The sequence below is a fragment of the Poecilia reticulata genome, linkage group LG12 (assembly GCF_000633615.1).
Source record: "Poecilia reticulata strain Guanapo linkage group LG12, Guppy_female_1.0+MT, whole genome shotgun sequence".
Lineage (NCBI taxonomy): Eukaryota > Metazoa > Chordata > Actinopteri > Cyprinodontiformes > Poeciliidae > Poecilia > Poecilia reticulata.
Window position 1 is genome coordinate 16,467,710 of NC_024342.1, and position 26,591 is coordinate 16,494,300.

General features: G+C 40.7%; 1 protein-coding gene across 3 annotated transcripts; it reads right to left on the minus strand.

Annotated features, from left to right (window-relative positions):
* Window positions 1-27: 27 nt before the first annotated feature.
* LOC103473763 (protein FAM222A-like) lies at window positions 28-26,257 on the minus strand. Of its 3 annotated transcripts, none has more exons than XM_008424234.2 (3): window positions 25,901-26,257; window positions 15,714-15,879; window positions 28-2,408 (listed from the first exon to the last, which is right to left on the minus strand). In XM_008424234.2, exons 2-3 carry the CDS (start codon window positions 15,841-15,843, stop codon window positions 1,057-1,059), a joined length of 1,482 nt encoding a protein of 493 aa, XP_008422456.1. In that variant the 5' UTR covers window positions 15,844-15,879; window positions 25,901-26,257; the 3' UTR covers window positions 28-1,056. The 3 variants fall into 3 exon arrangements, with proteins under 3 accessions (XP_008422456.1, XP_008422455.1, XP_008422459.1); XM_008424233.2 differs by having other exon boundaries at window positions 15,714-15,882; window positions 25,901-26,256; XM_008424237.2 differs by lacking the exon at window positions 15,714-15,879.
* Window positions 26,258-26,591: the final 334 nt, after the last annotated feature.

The following is a 26,591-nucleotide window of genomic DNA, read 5'->3' on the forward strand; positions in this document are numbered from 1 at the left end:
ATAAAACTTGTTGGGTTTTAAAAAATTTATTTACTTGACAATCCTTATTAAGAAGAGACAAAAAATGTGTTTGATTAGGGTCATACATTTCAAAAAGTTATTTCATCAACATAATTTATGGAGATAACTCATGTGTCCATATATAATAATTGCACTTTATAATTATAAAGACAGTTTGCCACGTAACTCACCAAGTTGACAGAAATAAATAGTCTCAGAGAACCATTGCAGACATATCAAGAGCTGCTCACTCATACATTTCAAACCATTAGAGATAATATAGCCCTGCAAGGAACAAGACGGTAAATGAGTCAGGCAGCCTACTCTCAAAAACAGCTATTCATTATGAGAAACAGTCACACAATCTTCAAGAGTTAGAGGGGGGGGGAGGAAAAAGTTCACTCGACAGATTTACCTTTCAGAATGCTCTAAAAAATATCCCCAAAGGGTGCATCTCGCTTGGCCTGAATGCAACAGTGTTCATCTGACAGTCGAGATCAACTGAGCTGAGAAGTGAAACAAATCATTTTAAACGTTAAATAACTAAATTCTGTGTTCATGAGCAATATCTTCTCATATAAGCTTTAGGAGTTGCTTCATGTTGATAGAGAATGCTTTGTTATGACTAGACTTGGCTTAAAGTCAGGACAGACAAAAAGTTTACCGGTGGTCCAACTCTAATGAGAGAGGCAAAAATACACAACTGCGTTACTAAACTCTTTAAGAGATCCTGCAATTACATCCTTTTTGATTGATACCCCTGATTATTTTTGATCCACTTCCGTTTTGTAAAAGGTCGACGACTGCAAATACAAAATGTACGATTAACGGACGAAATCCGAATGCGATCAAGTGCTCAGCTTCAGTGTTTTAAATCAACAACAGCAGTCAAAAATAAAAGGATCTGTAGCGTAAACCTGCATCGTGACTCCTGATTATTATTTACTCCCGTTTTCCAAAGTGTTTAATGCACAGCCTTCTACAAATACATGCACAAACTAAAAAGGCATGTGTATTTCACGAACGTTCGAAACTCGCGCGTCCCAGAGCGTCGCCTCATCTGTAGACGGGGAGCTGCATGTGCTGCTGCTGGTGTTCCAGCAGCGGAAGCATCCCCCCCATGGCTTCGTACCCGCGGCCCAGCATGCACTCTTTGATGCAGGGAGGCTGAATCTCACTGATGAGGCACTCCAGAGACTGCAGGCTGCTGCTGAGTACGGCGGCGTGGCACAGGCCGAAGCTGGGCAGCCCGCAGGAGAGGTTCTGCTCCGTGCTGTAGGCCTGGGTTTGGTGGTGATGAAGATGAGGGTGGTGCTGATTAGGATGATGTGGATGAAGCTGGGCTTGGTTTGGCTGATGGCAGCTTGCTTGGAGATGAGGATGGGCGATCCCTACATGTCTGGGCCTGGATGCGCACGTATTTGTTCCCAACACCTGAGAGGAATACCCGTCGCTGCCCGGGTTGTCCCAGAGAGGAGCGAAGTACTGTCCCGCTGTCCGCTCTTTCTGCACGGCGGCTCCCACGCTCCCGAGGCACTGCCCGTAAGGCAGCTGGGAGGAGCAGTGCAGAGGGTGGCAGATTTCGGGAGAGCCCACCCCGGCCTCCGCTGCACTGCAGCTCTGAGTGCCGTTACTCACGCCGTACATCCTCACCGCCTCCTGCTGATAGGGCTGCATTGGGGCTTTGTGCTGCCACACGGCGTAGTCGCCCCTCTCTAGGTATCCGGTTTTGGCTGTGTCTGAACTCTGCGTAGGCAGCACTGCTCCTGCGAAGGCTCGACTACTCTGGGGCGGTACTCCAAAGACAAAGTCTGATTCCGGATGTGCCACTGCCGCCACGGCCTGCAGCGAGGGGCTGGCCCGAGCCTCTCCCCCCAGCTGCTGGGCCTGGCTGTGGGGAACTCTGCTCATCCGCCTCATCAGGCTTTGAACCTCTGCCAGCTCCGACTGGGAGGCCAGGCTCTGATCTCTGGAGGCCATTCCTGCAGCAGAACAAAGTGCTTCAATGGGTACATCAGGGGGCTTATATGAACCTGCGTTATAGGCTTCATGCCTGTGTCTGACTGTGCAGCTATCATTCAGAGGGTTATTATACGGTGCCACAGAAGTCTGAGAGTTCATGTGTTTAGTCCTCTTGCCCTCAGAGCCTTTCAGAACGCCCTTCACCACGGAGGCTTTGACAATTGCCAGCAAGCCCTGGTAGCCTCCTGAGTGTGGGTGGTGGTAGGGGCTGTAGCGCTGACCGGTGGTGTCCAAGCCATTCACAGTTTTGTTGAGCTGCTTGTGCTGTGGCACCCGTACGTCGGACGGAAAGATTTTGATGGAGAGCGGGTTGTTGGCGGTCTTCTGGGCAAAAGCGTCCAACTCTGCAGGAGATGGGTACCGAGAAATCATGGACCCGGTCTCTGCTGCAAAACAGGCAGACAGAAAAAGGTGATTAGAAGCCAGGCAGCCCAGAGGAGACTTATTCTTTCACTTTTTCATTATTCCGCAGTCTCAAATCTGCCATAGGGGATAATTGCATATGTAAAGAGCAGCTACTAACTGAAGTGCCTTTGGCATGCTTTAAACTGAACTTAATGATATTAATTTAGACTTGGTATACCCTCAATAATTAGTTTGCCAAAAGATGTAAAAAAAAAAAAAAAAGGTAAGAAAACAGGAGGATAATAGATTTTTTAATCCACATTTTTTAAAAATAACTCTCTAAGAGACTAAGAGAAAGCACTGCTATGGTTAAAGTGCTCAATGTTCTTGTAAAAGTGAAGGATTTAACCCATTATTCTCAATCTGTGGTACAAGTACAGCTGGCAGTACTTGTGCTGCTTTCAGATGAAACCTTAGTATCCACTAATAAAAAGGTAAATATGAAGCAAATAAACTGTAATGTTGAGCCAGTAAGCACAAACAGCCAACAGGATCATTTTAGACCCAGCAATTTACGCACACTGATCTCTGCTTCAAACAGACACTCCTCAGATGGGAGGTGCGATGGAGAATAGCACAAAACCACATCCAATAAATGAACAAGCACTGGCAGCTAGTGCATTTCATTTACCTCTGAAGTTGGAAGTTGAATCTGGGAACAAACATCTAACCTGGCTTAACCATATTAGAGTTGCAGTTAAAAGAACAGAAGGGTTAAAAAACCTGAGGCTTATTGCTGCTACTAATACCAGCTAATTGCAAAGCCTCTGCAATTTAGGAATTGAAATACAAAAAGGAACACATTCCCCAACAGAGGTTCCATGTATTAATGCGTGGGAAGGATTTAATAAGATTCAAACTACCAGAAGTGCAAAAAAAACAAAAAAAAACTTGTTTATTACTGCAGCTGTTGCTCTGTGGCAGTTGTCTCCAAAAACTGGGTCTCCAAATGTACATTACTTCCTGTTTATTGTAGGGTTATGTTAGAGAAATGCTTAAAATGGAGCAAATAGAAATTATTATCATTGTTCAAACTAAGATATTTTAGAAAAGTCCTCATTTTTTTAATCATCAATTTAACTTTCTTTGTGGTGAAAACAGTTACCAGAGGTTGAAATGTGTACTCACAGATGAATGAGGTCATTCTAAGATGTAAAAACGGCAGTAACCTTTATAAAAATATGTTTTTAACAGACAATTTATGAAAACAAATTGTGTTCCTCTGCTTCCTCCCTGTGGTTCTATTTGTGGTCTCACGCTGTTAATTATACTTGTGTACATGCTGCTCATACCCTCCGCTTTGCTCTCAGCTAGATTACAGCTAGTTCTTCAAAACAGGATGCTAAGGTTGGTAGCATGGCCATTAATCACGTCAAACAGTTTTTCTGTAAAGGTAAGTTGATTCTCTGCCATTTGCACACTGAATAGCACATACACAGGCTTGATTGACAGCACTGACACAATCCTCTGCGTTTCTGCAAATGTCAATAGGAGCACTGGGAGGAGGTGGAGAACTTGATTTTTTTCACAGATTATCTGTCTTTATACTGTCAAAAAAGAGTGACAGATACAACAAATATATGAAAAAAATGTTAATGTTACATACTGCATGCTTAAGTTAAAGAAAAAAAGAATTTTGTGTTTCAGCTTGTTCAGACCAAACATGTTCTGTAAAGAAAAATAACTCATTTAATGGAGGAGTTAAATTCTGAAACCTTATTATATCAAAGATATTTAAAGAAAAAACAATATAGCCTACTAAAAAAGAAATGATAATGGAAATCCCTGATAGGGATAAAGTGACTTGAATTTATGTCTTGAATTTATTCAAAAATATTTGCACATTTCATAATCATAATCAGGAGCTGGCACAGAAATTACTGTAAAAGATTTAAGTTCAAATAGTTGATAGGCTGCTGCAAACTAAAAGAAAAAAGCAATTGTCAAGAACGTCGCTGATCAAAACCAATTTTACTTTGTCCTGCCCTCTTTTTTCTGCACATTTCAAACACTATTATTTGAGCTTATTATGCGGCGCTGCTTAACTTGTGTTGACAAAGAAAAGGTGGCAAAAGTGCTTTATTTTAAAAACAATAAATCACCGCGAGGAAATTACTGCCGCCTTTCAGATTGACGCTTTTATGGAATTTCTGACAGGGTACAGAAAAGTCTCTGAAATTAACCTAGATCACACAGTGAGCCAGTGGAAATCATAGCATGCAAAGAGAACAAAGCTGTAATCTGCAATAAAGAGAGAGAGAGAGGCAAAAAAAAAAGAAACCAAACACTTCATTTCATTTTCAATAACAAAACCAATTCCAGCTATGCAGGGGTGGTGCTTGCTCACTGTTCCCATTTGAAATTGATTTGGGAGTTCATTTCATCTCAGGCCCACAGTGAGCCTCCCGACTGTGAAAATGACTCAATCTACAAGATCCACCTCATGAAAGGAATAAATTGGGTGTTTAAAATGCAGGGGGAAAAAAAAAAAAAAGAAGAAAAAAAAGAGAGGTAAGGCAGAGTGTTCAATCCACCCGACGGTCTCCCGGCGGAGCAGAAGGAGCGAGCACCATGGTGCCAGGAGTGTGAGTGAATTCTGCAGAGAAATACAACAAAGCAAAAACAGGCCTTATTATGTTTCAGCGTAGTGCTGCTATAGAAAACAATGACATCTGGGATGTTGAAGGGGTGTTTGTACTGTACACAACATCAAGATGTGAGCTCGCTCCTCTCCGGTTTCCCATAATCCTGCATGTGAAGGACGAGGTAACGCAAAATGCCAGCTGTAATAATAACTTATAGCTTTTGGCTAAAAATGTTTTATTCATGACCGTAAAAAGATAAGAGGAAGAGGATCATAACCACCTAAAAGCAGCTTAGATTACTAAGAGAAATGGCACATTTAAAAGCGTAATAACTCCTTGCATCACCACACACCAGGATTAATATCCTTCCTCCTCGATGGGTAGTACGCAGCTACCCAGCAATTGATAATTTAGCAGAACAAATCAAAACCTGGCATTTTTGTTTTGTTTCTCGTTGTGTAAAATGTTAAGTGCCGAGCCCTGCGTGGTACGACCGCACTTCAAACGCTCCGAATGCTAACACGTCTTCACAGGATGTCTGATATTGTTAGTCCCACAGATTACAGCCCTGTCAGAGCTGAGGAGACACAACACAGCTGCACTTCCCACTGCGGCTGCCTTAATGTGGCACGGTGGAAACCTCATTAGCAAACAGGCACTCCGAATTCACATTCATCATCTGAGCAACACCGCTGTGTGACATATGCATGGGAAAAGGGATCCGTTTAGGGGTTTTTCACTGACAGAAACCCAACCTCTGCTTAGTGTGAGGTTTCATATGAGATCAGCATGATCCGTATTAAATTACTCTAAACTACAGCCGGAGGTTAAAGGTTTCAATCTAGAGGAGATTCATTGCAATTGCTGGTGTTAAATAGCAGCGAACAGCAGCAACACGGTGAGGTAAAAAGAGGATGTTAATATGGTCTCGGTGTAATAAAATCATGTCTTGAAGTCTTTATTTCTCCTCATTTGCCCATTTCAGAGGTTTTTCTTCCGCCAAGTTCAATGCTCAATGATGACAATCTGGCACTGTGATAACTCGTGTTTCGCCCTGAAGCAGGCAACTAGACAAAAGCCGCCTGCCAAGAGGCTGCTGTCTCAACCAAATGCTCAACATGATGCCTCATAGAGATCGGTGAAACTGGACCGACAAGTGGACAATGAATAACCTCCACGGACGGTTCCCTGAAAAGGTTCGAAGAGGCAATGTGAGGAATCCACACTCAGGCTGTGAAGTATGCACCACACTCCGCAGACAGAGTTTGTGTTTGTGGCATTTGGGAATTAGTTTAGGAAGACCATGTGGAAAAACAAGTTAGGAGAAATATGTCTAAAGCCATTAGTTTTATTGACTGATGCAAATTATTGCACTTTGCAGGTGTTAAAGTATTCAAAGTAGTTCAAAACTACAAGACAAAATAGCAGATCTGAACAACAAAACCTTACTTTGTGACCTTAGCACAAAAAGCCACACAAATACAACAAAAATACAAAAAGTATGCAAGTTTACTGGAACCCAACTTCAAAAGAAAGAGGTAGCAGACACAATTTAGCTACGGGTTCTTCACACTGTGAGGACATCAATTGTGAAAAGTCTCCTCTTTCCATCTTGACCACATCAGAGCCACGCTCCCAGGGCTTTAACTTCACTATGATGTAGATCAGATCTGGTCATAAAGCTCGGTGTCTTTGTATGGAACAAGTCACATCCAAGTGCACAAATATAAATTGACAAGTAAACTTTTAATAGATTGCACATGGAGTACACCTACACTTTATGAGGTACACCTATTCAGCTATTTCATACCACAGACTAGTAATAATAAGCCAGTAACATGACAGGAAGTCAGTGAATTTAGGCATTGAGTGCAGATTTGCTGGAGTTCAAACCAGCCATCAGAACTTGGGAATAAAAAAGGCGATTTATGTAATTTTGAATGTGACACAGTTGTTGGTTCCTGACAGACTGGCAGAGTATTACAGAACCTGTTGATGGAGCACAGTCCAAAAAAATAGAAAATATCAAGTGAACGGCAGATGTGTCGACGTAAAATCCTTGTTGATGTCTGAGGAAAATGGACAGACTGGCTGGAGATTACAGGAAGGCAAGGGAAGTAGATTATATTTATATTTTCAATCTTCGAAGAGGAAGACAACAAGTGTCACTGCTGTCAGCCACACACAGGAAACCAAGGCTATACATCAAACAGGCCGATGAGTTTCAAATTCAGCAGGATTGAGATGTTAAGACAAAAGTCAAAGTGAACGTCATGAAAGCATGGATGTCTCTTGTCTTGAATCAGTGGCTCAGGCTGTTAGTTGCGTTGTCGTGGTGTGGAGGACAATTTCCTGGCAAATCCTGACGCCTTTAATGCACTGACTGATATTGTGGAGCTTTTTTTATTCTCATAAAAAGATAGGAAAGATGTATCAAACAGATATAACTGTAAAATGTGCAACCTTTCAACTGCGGAGATGTTTTATTTCTGCACCTGATGGTATTAGCCAAGTGATTTATTCCACGTAGCAAGTGTTTTATTGTCTTTACAGACAATAAAATGTCAGCAGACTCAGCATATACACTGATCACCTGCCGTTGGACCACAAGAGTGTTTTGGTGACCAAAGGCTCATTAACAGATAAGGGTCAAAACAAGCAGTTTGCAGCCTAGCTTTGGAAAAAACCTATCTTTAGTTTCATTCTCAAAAGTTCTCCAGTCCACTGATTACCAAACACTTACCTTGTCTGACTCACAATACAGTGGCAACCAAACTAAAAAGCCAGTTAGCAGAAGAAATAATACAAGCAGTAACTGCATTGTTTAACCATTTATGGCTCAATTATCACAACATTGGTTCAAGTGGTAAGCCAGAGTCCAACACCTGCTTATTTAGCACCAGTTATTTCAGTTGCCACAAGATTTACTGTGGTGAACTGATTCTATTTTGGCAATAGGGCTTTCTGGGCCAAGAGCAAGAGCTTGCCTCAACAGACACAAAAGGAGGGTTTATTGAAAATTGTAGATCAAATTGTGAAAATCAGGCATAAGCCAGAACCAGAAAGAGACAGAAAGCCCTGAAGTAAGTCTGCCTAGTTGAGGAGAAAACGAATTAGCATTAACATTTTCGAAAAATCAAGTAAGAAATTGATAAATGCAAACGTTGATGCACTATAACTTTATTTAGTTGAAATAAAGCATGTAGCGTCATTTATTACAGCTAGAAATTAATGATCAGGCCCAAAATCTATGTGAAGTGATGAACCCAGACGTGAACCTAGATAGACACATAAACTCAATTACTAAGTCAGCCTTCTGTCACCTGAAGAGCATTTCTAGGATTAAATGACTAAAGTCCCTGGAAGACCTAGAGAAACTAATCTATGAGTTTATCTTCAGCCTTTAGTCAAATATATCTGATCCATATTTGATGATGATTGTTCTTGATGATTTTATTGATGGCTTTTGACAAAATGTAATAGCTTGTTGCTTGTTCAATAGTTGGTTACTATATCATGTTTTATCATGTAAAGCACTTTGAACTGCCTTGTTGCTAAAATAAGCCATACGTACAGACGTGAACCGAGTCTATGCGTCTAGTGGTTTGTATGGATGAACTTTGTCCATAAGCTGTGAGCCAGTAAAGAAATTTAAAATACATTAAAAAAATACATCAAAAGGCATGCCCAAGTGACGTAATCACTTGGCACCAAGCTGCTTCAGGTTCTTAACTGTGTTTTTATTAAACCAGTTAAAACTGGACACAGCAGCAGCCCTTGTTAAGCACTGGAACTGCTTCGGTGGAAAAACACTAACAGTGGAAGGTCACACTGTACGGAAAAACAAATGTTGCTGAGCGACACTAAAATCTGTATTTTTTTTTAGGGTTTTTAACTAAAGAAATTATAGCACAATGTAAGATTTTTTTTTTTTCCTGTGTAACACTGAGAAAACCCTGATAGATGTTAGAGATAGTCAAGCTAAATTTGAGATGCCACTGTTGGTAGGAATCTTACTATCACGCAGTTAAAATCACTGGCAATAAAGTCTCTGACATCACAACGGAGACATATTGACCCCCTTCTTTTCAGAACTGCATCAATTTAGCCACATTGGATGGCTTGTGAGCAAGAACAGCTTGTTCAATATTATGCCCTAAATCATCACCGCAGGTAGTCACAAAGCATTACCCACTCTGAACTGTAACTGGTGTACAACAGGACAGTGAAACGTGTGTGATGAAGTGATACAATACAAAGCAAAGACAGCAGCAGCTGCTGCGCCGTCCGTGGGTTGCAGAGAGAGCAGAGAAAACAGATGATCCACCAGTTTCCATCTAATCTAAGAAACATGATCAGCAGAATCTCCTGCAGACATCATGTTGATGATGCACAACAACGTTCTCACATGTAAGGCACCGCATGCATTTTAGACGGCCTGCATGAGGGTCGCAACACACAGCTCAACACACCTCAGGCGAATGGTGCAAGTGTGTAAGCCCCGTCTCAGTTAACTGCTCTGAAAGATACACACAGCCCATCATCTAGCTAGATTTTGAATGTGACAGATTGAAAAGATCCTCGCTTGGGAGGCGTCGGTTGTGTGTTTATAGCAGAAATATGATCTGAAAGAGGCTACTGCTAACAAACAATGACCTAAACTGATGCGACTGGAGCCTTTCGGCGCTTTAGATTTTTCTCTGCGTTCTTCTGTTACCAACTGAATGAGTCGTTGATGTATTCCTGGGAGTAATTTTGATAGGTCAGGCCCTTCCTGGGAAAGATCACCACTCCTCCATGATTTTTCCGCTTTTGGGTATAATGACTGTCAGTGTCGTTTGCTGGAGTCTCAGAGGTTGCTTAACCTTTTCTGGACAAGTAGATGCCAGTGACTTTGTTTCTTACCCAACCATGGTTTAGTTGGTGTAGATCAGGAGATGATGCGTTTCAGACTGTTTAGCCTACTTCAGGGTATCACCAAACAGCAATCAGGCACTTTTTTTTGCTTTGGCTATTGGTATTTACTAATGACACTAATATTTTTCAAACAGCATCCTAAACTTTCTCACATAATTATAGCAAAATGTCAGCTCTAAGCTCCTTTAAGACAGGTTTTAAACAGGCTTTGAGACGGGCTGCATTTATACAACAAAATTTAGAGCTGTGAAATAAAGATAAGAAGTGAAAACAAATATAAGGCCGTTCACATGACGACGGGGGAAATGGCAGCTGTGTGTTGTGAGGTGAGGAATGGCAGGAAGATAATTAGCAGCCTGACCTTAAGCACTTAATCACCCTGAACCTGCAGCCTGCACGCTGTATCTCCGCTCAGCACTGACAGAGAGCGGAGCAAGCCCAGAAAATAACAGCAGCCTCTTTTTGAGAGCAGCCTCAGCCAAAGCCATCATGCAACGCTTTAACATTTTTTGACCTTTTAGCATTTCCCTCAGGGCTGATTGAAATCAGCCACATGGGGCTGAAAACCTTGGTTGTATTTTTTTTTTTATTGTCCTTAAAAACGAGCGCAGCGGCACTGATGTGATATGCAGCATGAATTCTGATAAATTTAATGGACCTGGACTTAAATTGCTAGTTTAATTGCAGCACACACATTAAGCTGTTAAAGCAGAAATTGATCCACCTCATTCTTATTTCCCTTTTCTATTTAAGCAAGGGAAGGACAAAAACAAGGTTTAGAGTGGCGGTGATTTTGCGGTCTTCATTAGGAGATTCAAAAAACATTGCAACATTTTGATTTGTGCAGCAGCACATGCCTCCTTCATTCAGTTCCTCTTTAAACTGGATAATCTTTTTCCCGTGGTCACACTCGAAGCTTTACCCCCCTACAAACCTCCCCCCTATCCTGCAAGATTAGAGCAGAGACCTCATTGTTTTGGAGCAGTTTGAGTTAATCACTAATTTATGGGCAAAACAACCCAGGGACTGAAACAGGAGTTGGACAAGCTCATTGGGTTTCCAAACCCACAGCTTCCAGCCGTCTCATGCCAAGGGAACATGAGGAAACAATTACAGCGACTCCTAGATATGATTCCCACATGAGATAAAACTAGAATATAACCATACCCGACGGCAGAACTGCCAGGATTAGAAGGTCTTTTATCTTCGACTAAGGACTTATCTTGAACACTTGGGTGAGATCACTTGTTTACTGGTGTCAGAACCTCAGCAGGAACGCAGCTCTGAAAACAGGCAGTTAATTACAGAACAGCACTTCTCAGCAGGCGTAAATACTTGTTTACTACACCAATAATACCGATAATAAAAATACTCTCGCCTATATTAATAACGGGGGACTGAGCGCAGAGCATGTACAATGCCTTTCAAACCTATTTCTCTGTTGCTATGACAACTCCTTCTATGCATCCAGTTGGCCCAATAAGCCCAGTAATTAAAACCCATGTAATTAATTGGTCCTGCCTTCATCTGTTTGAAACCAGCCTCTGCGATAGACTTTCTGCCACTTAGCCAGAGTAAACAGCTAAACTGAGCAGCTGCCAATATCCTTCTTTAAAAAATAAGACATGGACACCAAGGGGAAAAAAAAATTCTGCTCTTTATTTTATTTAGATAATTATATTGTTAATACTTTCTGCTCTGTCATTCCAAGCAAAAAAAAACAAAAAAGTTGCTAGCAATGACCTTTTGGATGCAGCTGGGAAGGGCTTTAACTCAATTTCTAAATAACCTGAAGTAATTCATTCTAAAAAGATTTAGATGCGTTCAGTTAGAAGTCTGAATTTGTTATCTGTACATCCTTGGTTTTATTTTGTGTTTTGAAGTTGAGAAAAAAAGGTTGTAATACAAAGAGCTCCAATGCAATTAGGTTTTCTAGCAGGTTTGTGGACTTGATGTTTATACACTCGACTTACGTGTGTCATCATTTCCCAAAGAATCACCTTTTGAGATAAATCAAATGAAACATTAATCGTATGCTATTATCATAAATTCACTTTCAGGAAAAGTTTAGCCTGATTTGAGACAGAGAGGACAATTTCAGAGAAGAAAAAAAAATAGCTGTTATGTTCCTCTTTGTACGCTGTACGTCAATAACCAGATTAGTTGCACTGTAACTCTGGCTCATCACAGCAGTAGCTGCAGAGACTTGAGTCGGTTTCAACTGTTCGCCCTGCCAAACTGCGCATCAGATCTGACTGCTAATTATCTGCATTTCCCTCTGCAGGGCAAGACACAGACATGTGGACCCCAACATGAGCTCCCCTCACACTAGCCTCTCTATTTATGACCTTCCGTGGCAAACAAACCAGAGCAAAAACACAGACACTCATTCACCCCATTTTCACATGGCTCCCTGTTTCCGTGTCAGTAGCCTCGACACGAACGGTGCTCTCAGAACGGAGTGATCTCAGGGTTCAACGCTCAGATACGTGCGCTCGAGGAGGTTCTGGCGAGGACTTCTTTGCTCCAGTGTCATTCCTCATTTGTTTCCGCGCCACTTTGGCCCCAGCTTGGGCAAACTTTCCCCTCTCTAAGCCAGCATCGAGCCCAGGCCAGCAGCGTGGGAAAAAAAAAAAAAAAAAAAAAAAAAGCCCTCGCAGCCCCTGCGTTCACACAGAGATACCGGAGAAGAGTGGAGCTCTCATTTGCTCTCATCTTTGTAACACTTTCTTGGAAATTGCTCACATGGGGTCTCGCGTAGCTGTGAGAGCTCTAGTGTTCCTTCAATTTATTGATAGCTAAAAGTGGAAATGGCTTTGAAAAGCGAAGCAGTGGCTAGAGGCTGTCCCTTTTTAACTCGCTCCAGCAACGACTCGCTTAATGAAAAAGCGTGGACCACACAGACTGAGCTCCCATCAGGAGCCTATTCCCCATGGCTGTGCTTGAAATGTCAGGCTTGAGCTGGAGGGTGCAGTGCAGAGAACTAAGGATGGGTTGGGAGACGAGGGGGAGAGGAGGCCCTGCAGGTAAACAGGATGAGAAATGCATCCTCGGATCCGCCCGAGGCAAACCAGGCCCTTCTGTTACAACAATTAGCAGACAAGTGCTCCACTGACTCCAAATTAATAGTTAATAACAAAGAGGTATTTTGCCTAAGGAAATGAGAGATGAGTAGATGGAGCATTCAAATTTGCACATAGCTGGATACACACGGTTAAGCAACAACTACATAGGGGAGCATTAATTAACTATGCAGTCTGTCAAGCCACCAGAGTGGTACTTGAATCGTTTTTAGCTGTTTAAAGCTCAGGATGATCATTTCCCTGCCGCTCCTGACTCTCGTGTTAGTCTTGTTGCTCCTGTTGTATGCCACATAACGGAAGCTTTTGACGGCAAAATACAAAAGGTTTCGCGACCTCAGCGACTTCCCATGGCATGGTGCCAGTCCAAGTGAAACTAACAGGATGTCCAATAATCCAGTGTAAGTGAAAACACATGCGAGAAGGTGCAGGTGTTGGATGTAGCGGTCTAATTACAGAACCATTAAATCTGAAAAAGAAAAAAACAAAGGACGTGCCTCCTTTAGCTCTAATTCAGTTCAGTTTGTTTTTCAGTGCCAGATGACAGCAAGTTACTTGAAAGAGCAGAAATCGTAAAGAAGCCTTATCTGATTTCATTTCTTTCATTCTTGTTGCAAATGTATTGTTAGTAAAGCAGGACATATTCAGAGAGACATAATCGAACTAGGCATCCTCTAAATGCCATTTGGTCATTTCTTATGGACATAATAACCGAAAGTATTTGCTCATCTGCCTGCGCACACATGTGACATCCCATTCTTGATCCAGATGGTTGATACCATCCCACCCTTCGGAGATATAACCTCTTAAACTCTGCGGAGAATCAGAAGCACATTTGTGAGGTCAGACACAGATGTAGGACGCATCGATATGGATATAGAAAATAATAAGAAATACTGTTAATATGAATAGCAATTTACTGGATGAAGAGGGGTGGGTGTAAAAATAAGTTCATATCTCTACCCACTCCTTTGAACATGCAAATATACTTTACTACCGTTCTTCTTTTGTCTTGTTTGCTTTAGTCTTACATTTATTTGATTTGTTTATTCTTTTATTAGACTATGTTCAATAACATCGAACCAAGGCAGTCTCTGCTCTTATTTATCCAAAAGGTGTTTTTTGGGGGTCAGAACAGTCAACTTCTCCCACATCAAATTTGCTCAACCATGTCTCAATGGATCTTGCTTTGTGCATTGATGCGACGTCATGCTGGAACGGAAAGTAGTTATCCTCAAACTGTTCCCATTAAAATACTAAGAATTCTTAATCTTATTAATATCTCTTATTGAGCAGCTGACCAAATTTATGCAATATAGTGAACTCCCCTCTAGTTACAGTCAGTATTTGCGGATTCACCCAATCACAGATTTTTCTTTAAAACGTCACTGCAGCGTAGCCACAGAAAATCTCCCTATTCATGGATGTTTTTGTCTCACATATCTAATATATTTGGGGAAAAAACGCAGCTGATTAGCTCTACCATCAAGAACAGAAGTAGGCAAGACTGTAAATATTAGCTTTTGTGGTAGTGCACTATTGAGGTATATTAGGTGTAAACTATTAAAATAGGCAGTCAGATGCGTTTTTAGAGGAAATCTCAAGTATTGGCAAATGTTAAATATTTGTGGGCAGATGAAGTCCCTGAGCCTCACGAATACTGGGGGTCAGCTGAAAATCGAAATCAACATTGCAATATTTATATGTGCAATATTTGATAAAGAATATTCAACTTCAAGAGCCATAGATGCCAAAACCAATTTGGGCTGATTTTCACAGTACCTACAGCTGGCTTCTTTTTAGTGTCTGAGATGTTAGCTTACTGGGATATTTGTGATGAAGGAAAAGAAAGAAAACACTCATCAAATGTAGGTTAATCACAGTTAATACCACCTTCTCAATATGCAACAAAGGTAAAAAAAATAAAATGAATTCAAACAGAGCATATTTGCCCACACAAACCTTCTGTTCTTTTAAGCAAAAGAATCACAATAAAATATTCAAAGATTCCTTTCACTGACAAATCTGGGCCTCTATAGGTCCTTGTTTTCCCCAAACGTATACAACAAAACTCAAAAAATATTTTTTTATAATATGCTCCTTTGACTTACACTTTTCTTCTAAGAAAAATTTAAATGAAACATTTATTCTCAGTGGTCTCAGTATGTGAATCTACTGTGTGCAGTGATATAAAGATCATGAGATTTATCAATGCGTTTTCAGAAAAAAGGGATATGTTAGACAATCTGAGTGTAATTATTTAGCTGAAGGAAATCGACTCATAAATTCAAGGCCAAAAGACACCGACCCAACCTTTCAACAAAAGCAGAATAATTAGTCAGGATGAAGGTCAAACAACACCGACGAGAAGCACGAAATGTGAGCATCATTAGTGATCCTGTGTGGGCGAGCTGATTAACGCTGTAATTTCAGAGTCCACTTTGACCTGCCTGTTTTGCGCGGCGGGAGCACATTGATTACTGACCCAATTAACAGGCATTATTATTGAGAAGCTTGTTAGTTTAATTCAAGAAGATTCACAGCAGCTGAGCTCTCAGCTAACCTGTGTGCATCTTTGATAAGAATTTACAAAAGACAAGAACAACACAACTTTTTACTCTTTTACTTAGCTGATTTTGCAAAACCAAATCCCCTAGTGCTCGTACTGTCACATAAAATCTCTCCAGCTGTGTAACAGACCAACCTTTCCGGGTGCATGTCTGCAGCGGTGCCACTGGGAGCAATAAGGACGAGGGCGAAACATCAAAGCTTTTGGGTGTGCACGCCAAATGGTGCGATGAGAAGTTCTGCTGTCTCTGGATACAGGCTAGCATGATAGTTCACTGGGCCTGCAAGCAGCCTGGGTTTTCCTGCTAAAAGAAGAAAAAAGTGGGTTTATGCAGTGTTCATAACACTTCTGTACTATAGTTAACTGACCAGAATGCCCGTCATGTTTATCTGTAGCTGGTATTTTTAACAGAGCCACCCATAAACAAATAGTACATTATAATACATTTTATGCCTTTTAAAAGGCATAAAAGATAATAGTACATTTTTTTTGTTTTATGCCTTTTAAAAGGCATAAAAGATAAAACCAAATGAGAAAACAGCTTAAAAGATAAGTTAGCAAAGACAGCTAATAAGGTAGTAGTCATTAGTTTTAATGCTTAACAAGCAATAGTGGCTATTTATTGATGACAAGGTATTAAACACATTAAAAGAATCATTAAAGCAAAAAAAATAAAAAATGAATCATCGAGATACGATTACATAAATGGAATAATTGGTAGATCACAAATTGGATGTTTTCATTTTTAAAATCAGGATTTATCCTTTTGGGGCCATTAAGCATTAAAAATGATACACTGTCCCGAGTTTTGGCTATTTGTTTTTGTTGAAAGGGAACATAAGCAATTGTGACTGTTGTCGAGAGCCGGATCATTTGCCCAGCAATATTTAATTAAGTTTAATTACATTACAAATTATAGCATTTTTTTAATTCATTTTTTTAATGAATACCAAGATAAATAAATTGATATACATTGTCTTCCATTGCTGGAAAACAATAACACTTTTTTTTTTGACAGATTTGTATTTTATTATCAGATATGTATAAATATTCCTCTATTGAATCAAGTTTACATTAATCACAGTTCTGATTCCCGTCTGGGCCCCATGACTCTCAGTAAAAACAAAATGAGAGGTTATAACCCAGGATAATGCATACTATGTACTGGAATCGTAATATTTGCGATGCCTTCGAAGGTACAAAACATCCTCAAAGCTGCTGAAAGAAACAACCGCTTTAAAGCACATCAGCTACGAAATTAAAGTTTAGTAGGTCTAAAATTATTGCTTCCTTCCAAAAGGCAATATTTCCATGTTATACAGGAAGCAGACATAAAACTAAACAGAACTGAGTTGTGTTATTCAAATCCAGCTACTCTTTGAATTACAGGGACATAACAGTTAGAAAAGTGGAATCGCTTGGTAATGATTCAATCTGCTCCATCTGCTAAGTTGCTTTGAAGGCTCTTTCCTGTTATCAGTCTTGCTCTTTCAGCTGTAATCATACAGATTATTGCTAACCCTCCTGTAGCCTCAGGCCTGGTCGGGCTACGTGGAAAGAATAACCAGCACAGAGACCTTGTTCCTTGTTGTAAATGTATGACCGTATTGATCAGCGGAGAAAGACGAAAGCATATCTCTCAGAAGCTTGCTTGCGCTGTTTGATTTAAGCACTGTCAGAGGAAATGAAAGCCTCTGTCTCAACAAGACTTTTCCTCTCCACAGCTGGGTGGCTTCGGTAGGAAAAAAAAAAAAAAAAAAGCCTGTAATTGAGTTAATATTTCAGTAGTAATCATGTGTGACGTTCTCTTTGATTATCTTAAAGAGTCAGCAAAAATCTGAATGCCAGCAATGCAAAATATTTAACGCCCTCGGGCCACAGTGAAACGCATTAATGCATGCAAATCAGGTATCTGCAAATACAGATGCAAAATGTCAGACATCCAGCAGTGTGTGGTATTAAAAGTTAATCCATCCACTGGCTACAAAGGGAAACAACTGTTTCTTTCTTTACCACACAGCAGTCCAACAAGGCTAATATCAGCCAGCAGCGTTCAGCTGTCAGATTGCCTTTCTTACTCTGTTTCTGTTTTTTTTGTTTTTATTCCACCCCGAGGACCCGGAGGAGAGCTAAAGCGAGTGAAGCACAGAACAGAACATTCAGTGATGGGCTGCAGAAACATGATTACCTTTGCTTCAAAAAGAAGAAAAGACTGATTTGCTTTTTCCAGGTGCAGTCGTCCTCTCACTTTTCCCTCTTTCTTTTTCTGCTCAACATCCATTCATCTGGGACAAACAGACTTCAAACCGCTCTCCTTTTAGCACACAGGCATCAGGAGAGCTAAAAAGCCTCAGAATGATCAGAACCCATTTAGAAAATAATACCAATTTCAGAACAATCCCACCATTACCTTACATCTATCACAGGGGAGACACTGAAAAGACAGCAGGGGGAAAACGGAGGAGAGAGAGGACATCTCCAGGGGAATCCCTTCACAAGCAGAAAATGAGACATGCACAAGAATATCTTCCATCATTCCGATCATTTGCAGATGAAAGGAAATACACTAAGGAGGGAGTAGTAACTCAAGATGAGGGTCTGTGGTGACTTACCTGAAAAAGTTCGAATTAAAGCAAGAAAAGATGTCAGAAACAATCGAGAGTGCAGGTAATGATGGTTTCTAATACGCTGTAATTTTCTTCAAAAATTTCAACCTCTCCTACAATTTCTCTTGCTGACATGGAAAATGTCAGCAAGCGATGACATCAAAGTTACTCCAAATATTTTTTTTTTCACCTATTGCAGAGGTGGTAGGTAAATATTATTTCTATAACATATGAAGATCATAAGGCGCCTCAAAGCAACATAATACACAGTTAAGAACACTATATTTAGTTAAAATGAAATACAAGAAAGAATAAAGCTAAAATACAACCAAGTTAACTTAAGTAACATACAATACAAGCCAAATACTAATCAGCTACTAGTCTTCAGCTAAGCAGCTTCTTGATTAAGTCTGTTCAGCCATTCAGAACAAAGAGTTCATAGAGGCACAGAGGCAAAAGCAGCAAAGACTCTGTCAGCTTTAGTTTTCAGCCATGACAGGTCCTGATCAGGGTCCTGGTGGTGACACATCGCCAGACAAGATCAGATCTTGTATGAAGGTGCATAACCAAGCAGAGTCTTAGCTTCCTGACAGTGTAGGAGACGACGATAATCCAGAACACAAAGAAGAATGTCTGACTTGTGTTTGATCAACTGGGGAACAACATCAGTATTTTAAAGGTCTAAAAATAATATTTTGTCTTTTTAATTTCTGGGTTTTGTTACACACCATTTAAAAGTAGTAAAGAACTGGATATCACTACATTACAGAGAGAGGAGATATCACTGAACAGTCTCGAAAGATAACATAAAAGGAGCGAATGAAGCACAGAGAAAATACGGCCAAGAACAAAACATTGCGGAACTCCAAGTTTCAGAAAATTCAAATGTGGGGAGCGGCAACGGCGCAGGGGTAAAGCGCACAACCCATGTACAGAGGCCTCTGCCCTCAACGCGGCCGTCGCAGGCTGGAGTCCTGGCCCTCTGACCTTTGCATCCAGTATCGAACAGGATCCAAATCAATCGATCAGCAAAACGTCAGCTGCTTTTAAGAAAACCTGAAGATGATAAGTTTCACAAAGGACTCTAATGTGTGCATGAGGCAAATACCGGCTTTCAACCGTGCTAGCTAGTGAACAAATTACTTTTGTCCTTGTTCAGCTTAAGAAAATTATTCAACAAACTCTGACTTGATGCATTTGAAAATGTTCTCAAGGAGTGAAACAATAAAGTAGTAGCAGACAGCTGAATGTCATCAGCATACCAGTGACAGCATCAATTATTGTATAATCTTTAAGGAAAGAAAACATCAAGAAAGGAACCCTGTGGAACCCCACAATCAAAGACAACTTAACGTTGAACTTTGCAACAGAAATGCTTTGAAATGATAAATTAAGAAGCAAACCAATACTGAGCAGTGATAGATCTATACTAGATATTCCGAACATTTTATTGTTTGGGATAAATCCAGAGTCGCCAAGACTGTGGGTGGATTTTTCCACTATCTCTGCCCAACGAATAAAGTATTCCTAGAAAAATTATTCAACCAGTACATCAGCTTCAAAGAAAAGCAGATTGAAACTTAATGTAATAACTGATGCATTTTTATCAGCAGTATCTCAACTTGCATCTACAAGTGTAGTTCAAGTCACATCGCACAAATTAGGTCAAACAAGGGCAAATGTTTCTTCTCTGGTAACCTTAAAGCGTCTGACCAGTTGAAGCCTTCAGGGATCTTTGTAGAGACAATAACAACAGCATAAAGTTTAAGCAGAAACAGTGTTTAAATCTTCCCTCTCGTAGTCTGTATCCATGCAGCTGATAAGCAGCAGGATGCAGTCCAGGGAGGGCCTGCCAGAGAGATAAAGTCCTTGTGCTTCATCGTCCATCTATCTGTCCCCCACGGTGTTGTGATAACAATGTTTAGGCAGGCAAAGTTATTTTACAAGCTCTCCTCTCATCTTAGATAGAATGTGGCATCTGCTGCAGGCATTTCGGGCCGTTTCTTATGACGAGACAAGAGCCAGAGGGAAGATTTGGGAGGGACCTTTTCTGAAATTTGCCACAGATGAGCAGAAAAGCAGCTTTGAAGTGAATATATAAGCATGTGTTCGACAAAATCTCCTCACTTCTTGCAGTCGTGGAGCTGGCACTATTTATGTCCGGGCAGCGTGTTTCATTTCTTAGTATAGCAGAGGCGGTGCGTGCATGATTAACCGCACCACCAAACGCTGGGTTAGATCTGAAACGGATTATGTGTTGCTTCACCTGTTTGGCTGTAAAAAGCAACAGGAAAAGAACATCTTTCCAAGCAACAAAGAGAACCTTAAATTATACAGGCACCAGCATCTGTCTGCCCTCCTGTCAGACTTTTATGACTTTGTGCAGCATCAAAGGTCAGAGTAAAGATAGAAGCCAACTGCACAAAGAGCCTCCCTTTCAGCAAACATGAAATTCACAGATAAAAGAGGGCAGACTCACACACACCTTCCCTGACTTCTTCCATCTTGTCTCCTGTTCGCAGTTCTCAGAATCCTCACTGAATAATTAGAGGACAATGAAAAGGTTTCAGACGAGCATCTTTTTCATTCTACCACATGAGTGCTATGCAAATGTTTGTCCCTCCATTCCACTCAAAAGCCAGAGACGAGGGAAAGGAAAAAATGATTTAGGAATAAATAAATGCCTAATAAGGAGAAATTAGAACGGTAGAGTGAGACGGTCTCTCTTTGGATATGGATAATATAAAAGACAGAGTCCGTCACTACTAAGTCACAGCTTGTGATCAACTCTAAATGCTTTTGGCAAAGGTAAGTGCAGCAAAAAGCTGTCAGTAATGGGGACCAGACAAAGAGTCTTAAATAAAGGCAGAATTAGACAGCAGCTGCTGGATCCGTCTCAATACAACCCTCGGCATATGCACAGATCATCCCCAATCCCCTCATACATTTTTAATAGAATCTATTACTTCTGGATTCACTGATAAGAGCTGGCCTGGTTAAATTCTCTAATAGTTTATATAATTGGAATCAGAGCAGTACATGAGAGAGACCCAGATTTTCCCCCTCGCCCTCTTTGTTGAGAAAGCAAAAACAGAACACTTGGGTCGACATGCAGGATAACCAAACAACCTCCGCGCTACAAGAATGCTCCGGGCCCGCAGCTCTCTCAACAATGAGCCTCATTAGCATCGAGATTAGCTCCTGTGGAAGGTATAACAGCATTATGAAGGCTTCCCTTTACATTTTTAATGCAGGAGCAGAATGTATGTCGCTTATCTCTGGGCGATATACTGACAGATGTCCTGAAATTCAATTAGATGTAAATCACGCAGCATTAATGGCTGAGTGACTGCGAGACGGACACATTTACATTACAGACTCTCTCATGCAAAGACGCAGCTGTGATGAAACGAAGCAAATGATTCACCCTTAATCACAGCACAAATACTCTACTGACAACCTTTAATAGGCTCTCAACTATCCAGCTAATGCAAAAACATTCGTTTAATGGCGAAAGCAATAATATAGCAACAGCAACGCCCTAGCATTACCTCTGCACAACAAGGCAAAGCCTGATTAAAACTTCAGAAAACCTGCCAAAAGTAGAATATAACCTGCTGTAGTTTTGCTTTAAAAGTACAAGGCTGCCCCATGTCCTTGATCTATCCCCCTCCTAAATGAGTAAACGAATCAGCTTAGCTGGTCTTAATTTACTTTGTGGTGTACTATTAGGCTACTTTTAAATTGTTTCTAAATGGCATTGTATGAAAGTCACCGAATTATTACATGTCCTCTGGAGCTGCAGCATTTTTTTCCTCAATATATACTAACAAATTATCTGTTATCTTATTGTGTGCTAATAAAAATTCACATTTATTGGCACTCCTTGTAAAAATGGGTAAAAAGCCTACTTTTTATGTAGTAGAAAAAAATCACAAAAAGTCTGCTGCGGGTTCTCTAACGGTGACCGTAATTATCCTCACATATCTGTCTCCATCACATGAGTGACGTGCTCAGTTGTTTTCCCACATTTTGAAGATACAGTTATGATCTCCCCCCCAAAAACAAGAATCAGTGAATTGCTAATTTATAGTTTCTGGACGCTCAATCTAGAAACGTATACATTAAAAATGGTTTGATAAATGTAGCTACTTTATAGGAATTTTGATTGTGGTGACTCGCAATTCTGAAAAAACGAAACAAAATAATAAAATGGGGATAAAACCATTGAAGCATAATTGATATTCAAATAGAGAGCAATTTCTGTGGCATTAACTTGGTTGTATAAACTGTATCTCAGTGTGAAAGTTTTCTCTAAGCAAATCGCACTACCATCGTTACAGAATAAGAAAACAAAGTTGTCAATATTCGAGCACAAATGAGGCTGAGAACAAGAGAGGCTTTGAATTCAAAGCCGCAAAATCGAGCTTTATCTTGGATAGCGGCCCTTGGGTGGGGAGTGGAAAGCCTTGGACTGACTTAAATCTGCCCTCACTCATCGCCGGTGCCAAGGTAGAAGAAACACACTGCGTGAGGTAAAGTCTGGCCAATACCAAGGTAGCATTACAGGGTAAACATGGCCTTATCTTATCCTTCGCCCAATATACACACTAAGACACACCGTTAAAGAGCAAAGAGATATGCAGCCAAACCTTTTGAAGGCCTTGCCTCAAACTGATAGTATATCTGAATGAATGGACTGGACCACAGGCTGAAAAAAATGATCTACTGCTATCATAAAGAAGAAGAAAAATATTTCAGAGTAGGGCGAAGAAAATCTCTGCTCATGCCCCTACGTTTTTCTACAGTTTTATTTACTAGATCAACATAAAGCTGTGCATAGCTGAAGTAAAAGCAAAGTTGTTAGTAAATAAATAAAAAAAAGTACAAATTTGAAAATATGTTAGTATTCACCCCTTCTGGGAAATTAGAACCATATTTCATTGTTTTCTTTGCACATCTAGAAGCTGAACTTTTTGCCAATTCTTCTTTGAAAATTAGCTCAGGCTCACTCAAACTCAGTCAGATTGGATGGAGAAGCTCTGTGGACACCATTTCTCAAGTCCTGTCACAGATATTTTTATTGGATTTGAGTCTGGTATCTGACTGGGCCATTCTAACAAATGAATATGTTGTATGCTTAGGTCATCCATTTTCCTATCAACTAGCCAGATCAGAGCATCTTCTTCCATATAATTGTTTCCTATGTGGCAATTGGGCTTTTTATGGCTTTCTTTATGTCAGAGTCCCAAATAGGCATGACAATAAGTTGTCTGGTCAACAGATTCTCCCAGCTGAGGTGTGAATGTCCGCATCACCTCAAGAGTTACCCAGCTGTGCAGACGTGCCATACTCTTTCAGTTTTTAGGTGATGGATTGAGCAGCGCTCCACAAGATACTGAAATCTCAGGATATTGTTTTATGAAATAAATCTACTTTAAGCTTCTCCACAACTTTCTCCTTGACCTGTCTGCTGTGTTCCACGGTCCTCACGATGCAGTTTGTTCACTAATGTTCTCAAACAAACCTCTGAAACCTTCAGGGAACAGCTGTATTTATACCAAGATTAAATTACACCCTCCTAATTTACTAATTAGGAGACTTCTTAAGGGATGCGGCTGCACCGGATTTTATTTAGTAGAAGTTAAGGGGCTGACTAAAGCTGGACAAAAATTTTGAAAACGATGAATTATTTTCCTTTTTCCTCACATTTTTACAGTACTTTGTCTTGATCCGTCACCAAAAAATCCAAATAAAATACAATTAGGTTTGTGGTTGTAAACCAACAAAAGTGGAAAGCTATGGGTACTTTTTGGAAGTCAATGGACTTGTTCAAAGCTGCAGCTTTAATGTGGTAGAGAACCTAAAGATAAGCTTTCAAGCGAACAGTAGGCACATCAAGAAGAAAAGTGGCTTTGATCTCCGAACCAAATTACGATGTCGTCATGGCCCTGCTTTTCCTTTCAGAACAAATGATGATGCATCCAGTGCAATTTGGCAGCAGGATAATCATTAATTTAAAGCAATTACAGGGATAGAAGCTTGAAGGCAAAATAATATTAATGACCGTAGATGTTCCGTCCCCTCCCCAGTGAGCAGGGAGACCCAGTCTTTAACCCCTGCACCCGTAAGCCCCCCGTCTCACAGCCCGCCATCCTGTTATTAAAGAAAGGACCAATTAGACAGATTTCAGAAGATGGCAGGCCGCTGGTAATTACACATGACAACCCCTAGCAGATAAAAAGGTGATTACGAGAAACTGCTCAGCACGCTCAGACTTTGACATTATCCCACAAGATGGAAGCAAACACGTTTCTTCCTCTTATCAGTCATTTTTCACCATTGCAAACTGTTAAGAGTAGCTACAAGGAGCTATAACGTACACTTAACAGACCGCTGAAAATGAGGTAATAGATGATTGAGCAAAAACATAGAAGACGCTAATCAGCTCACCCCCACACCCCCACTCCCTGCACTGGCCTGGATGATAATCTTCCAAGGAAAAGGTCACTCTCACAGTGTGCACTTCCCTCCATTGAGTGATTCAGGATACTTGGTGAAACTTCACAATGAATCAAAGCTTAGCTTCACTCCAGAGGAAGCAAACGAAAGCAGGCAGCCAAATGACAAATCCCCCCTCTTTTTACTTCTTCACAGACTTGGAATTACTGCCTGGGTGTGATGTGGGATCAGAGGAATACCCCTGTGGGGGATACCTGACTGCACACTGACTGCTGAAATCCACTGAAAATTTAAGAACAAGTTCAAGCTCCGGCAGTAAAGAAAAATGTTAATGTAAGGATGCTGAATTGTAGATAAAATAAGAGTTGCGTTTGAACAGAGCCGATACAAATGAAACAAAGTACAACATTTTTCATCATGACACTCAGGAAAAAAAAAAAAAAAAAAAAGATGAAGGGGAGATAATAAAACACCAAAATTGCAGGATTTTTCTTCCCTGCCTCTGGTGGTGCGCTCTGACACTCCATCTCTCTGAGTAATAAAGGATCAGGCAAAGGAGGCAGGGTAAAACACACACACGCACGCACACACACACACACACACACACACACACACACACACACTCATACGCACACAAGCTTGAATTTCACACCTGGCCAATAATCTGCAGGAACCTCTGCTGAGGCTAACCTTCAACCCTGACTGCCACGGGTGCATTGAGGTGCGATGATCCCACCTCAGGCTCGTAGACAATGGAAATGGAAACCCTCTGAGGCAGCCCTGAGTGACTGATAATATACTTCAAAGCATTGCCACTGAGATGCTGGCAAATAAAACGCCTTTCTGTGCATTTTATTTGCACAGAAAGCTACCAGACAGTGCATCAGAGAAAACAATCAAAAGCACAAACCTATTAATGTCATGACATATTTGGATTTGAAACCTGCACATATGGAAGAACTGGATGCAATAATTATTTTTATTAAGTGGAAGCAATACATAAAAAATACTTTATAAGTAGAAATTTCAATTTCATTCAGAAAAGGAACTATTAAAATACTACAAGACGATTGGGACACTTAATTCTTTTATATTTCCTCAAAAAGAATCCTTACAGCTTTCCTTATTTTCCCCACCTTTACTGTTATTGTTAGCCTGAAAATAAAAAGAGATGTCTTCTTCTACAACAAATAATCCCAAACTAAACTAAACGCTCTCACAGTGTAAAAGAAATAAAAACTGATAATGTCTTACAGAGTTTTGCTTTATCATAAGGCTTGTTTATCTTTGGTTCGCCACGGCTGATTGGCTCCCGTCCTCCTCTGAAGACGTTCTTCCTCCGCCTCTGATTTCACGGTGAGCGCTGGAAACCTCGGGAGAAATATCCATTGAAGAAGCCGGCTCCATCAACTGTACTTCCTCGACATGCTTCGACGCCCGTGTTACAAATAATAACAAAAAAAATATTATGAAAAAAATCTGAAGTGCTCGGTTTTTTCTCGAAGCCACTTGTGTATCATTGCAGCGAGGCGGACGGACGGAAAGCTGCGAGCGACTGACTGAGGGAGCGATGTCGGGAAAGCGAAGCCGGACCAGTCCTGTGCGCAGCTGGAACCGGCTCCGGGCGAATCAATCAGGACAGCATTTGAATATTCCCACGCCTCGACCAATCGTATGAAAGAGAAGGCGGGGCTTAAACTGACGTTGAAAGAAAACGCTGTCCTCTATTAAAAATTTGGGTTTTTCTTGTTATATATTGGCTGGCTTTCTCTTGTTATTAATATGCAGAGGTTATTTGAGCTGAACATCTACATACTTCTTAATCAGCTAAAAACTAGATGAGGTGTGCAGGACCAGAAAGCATGCGTCTGCATCCATATATTTCACAGTTACGAGGTCTGTGGTGTGTAAATAATAATAATAATAATAATAATAATAATAATAA

Excerpts from the sequence above, each read along its gene's own strand:
- LOC103473763 (XM_008424234.2), bottom strand. The coding sequence starts at position 15,843 with ATGCTAGCCTGTATCCAGAGACAGCAGAACTTCTCATCGCACCATTTG. Across the intron at positions 2,409-15,713 it reads GCAGACATGCACCCGGAAAG|CAGAGACCGGGTCCATGATT; the intron begins GTTGGTCTGTTA and ends CCTGTTTTGCAG.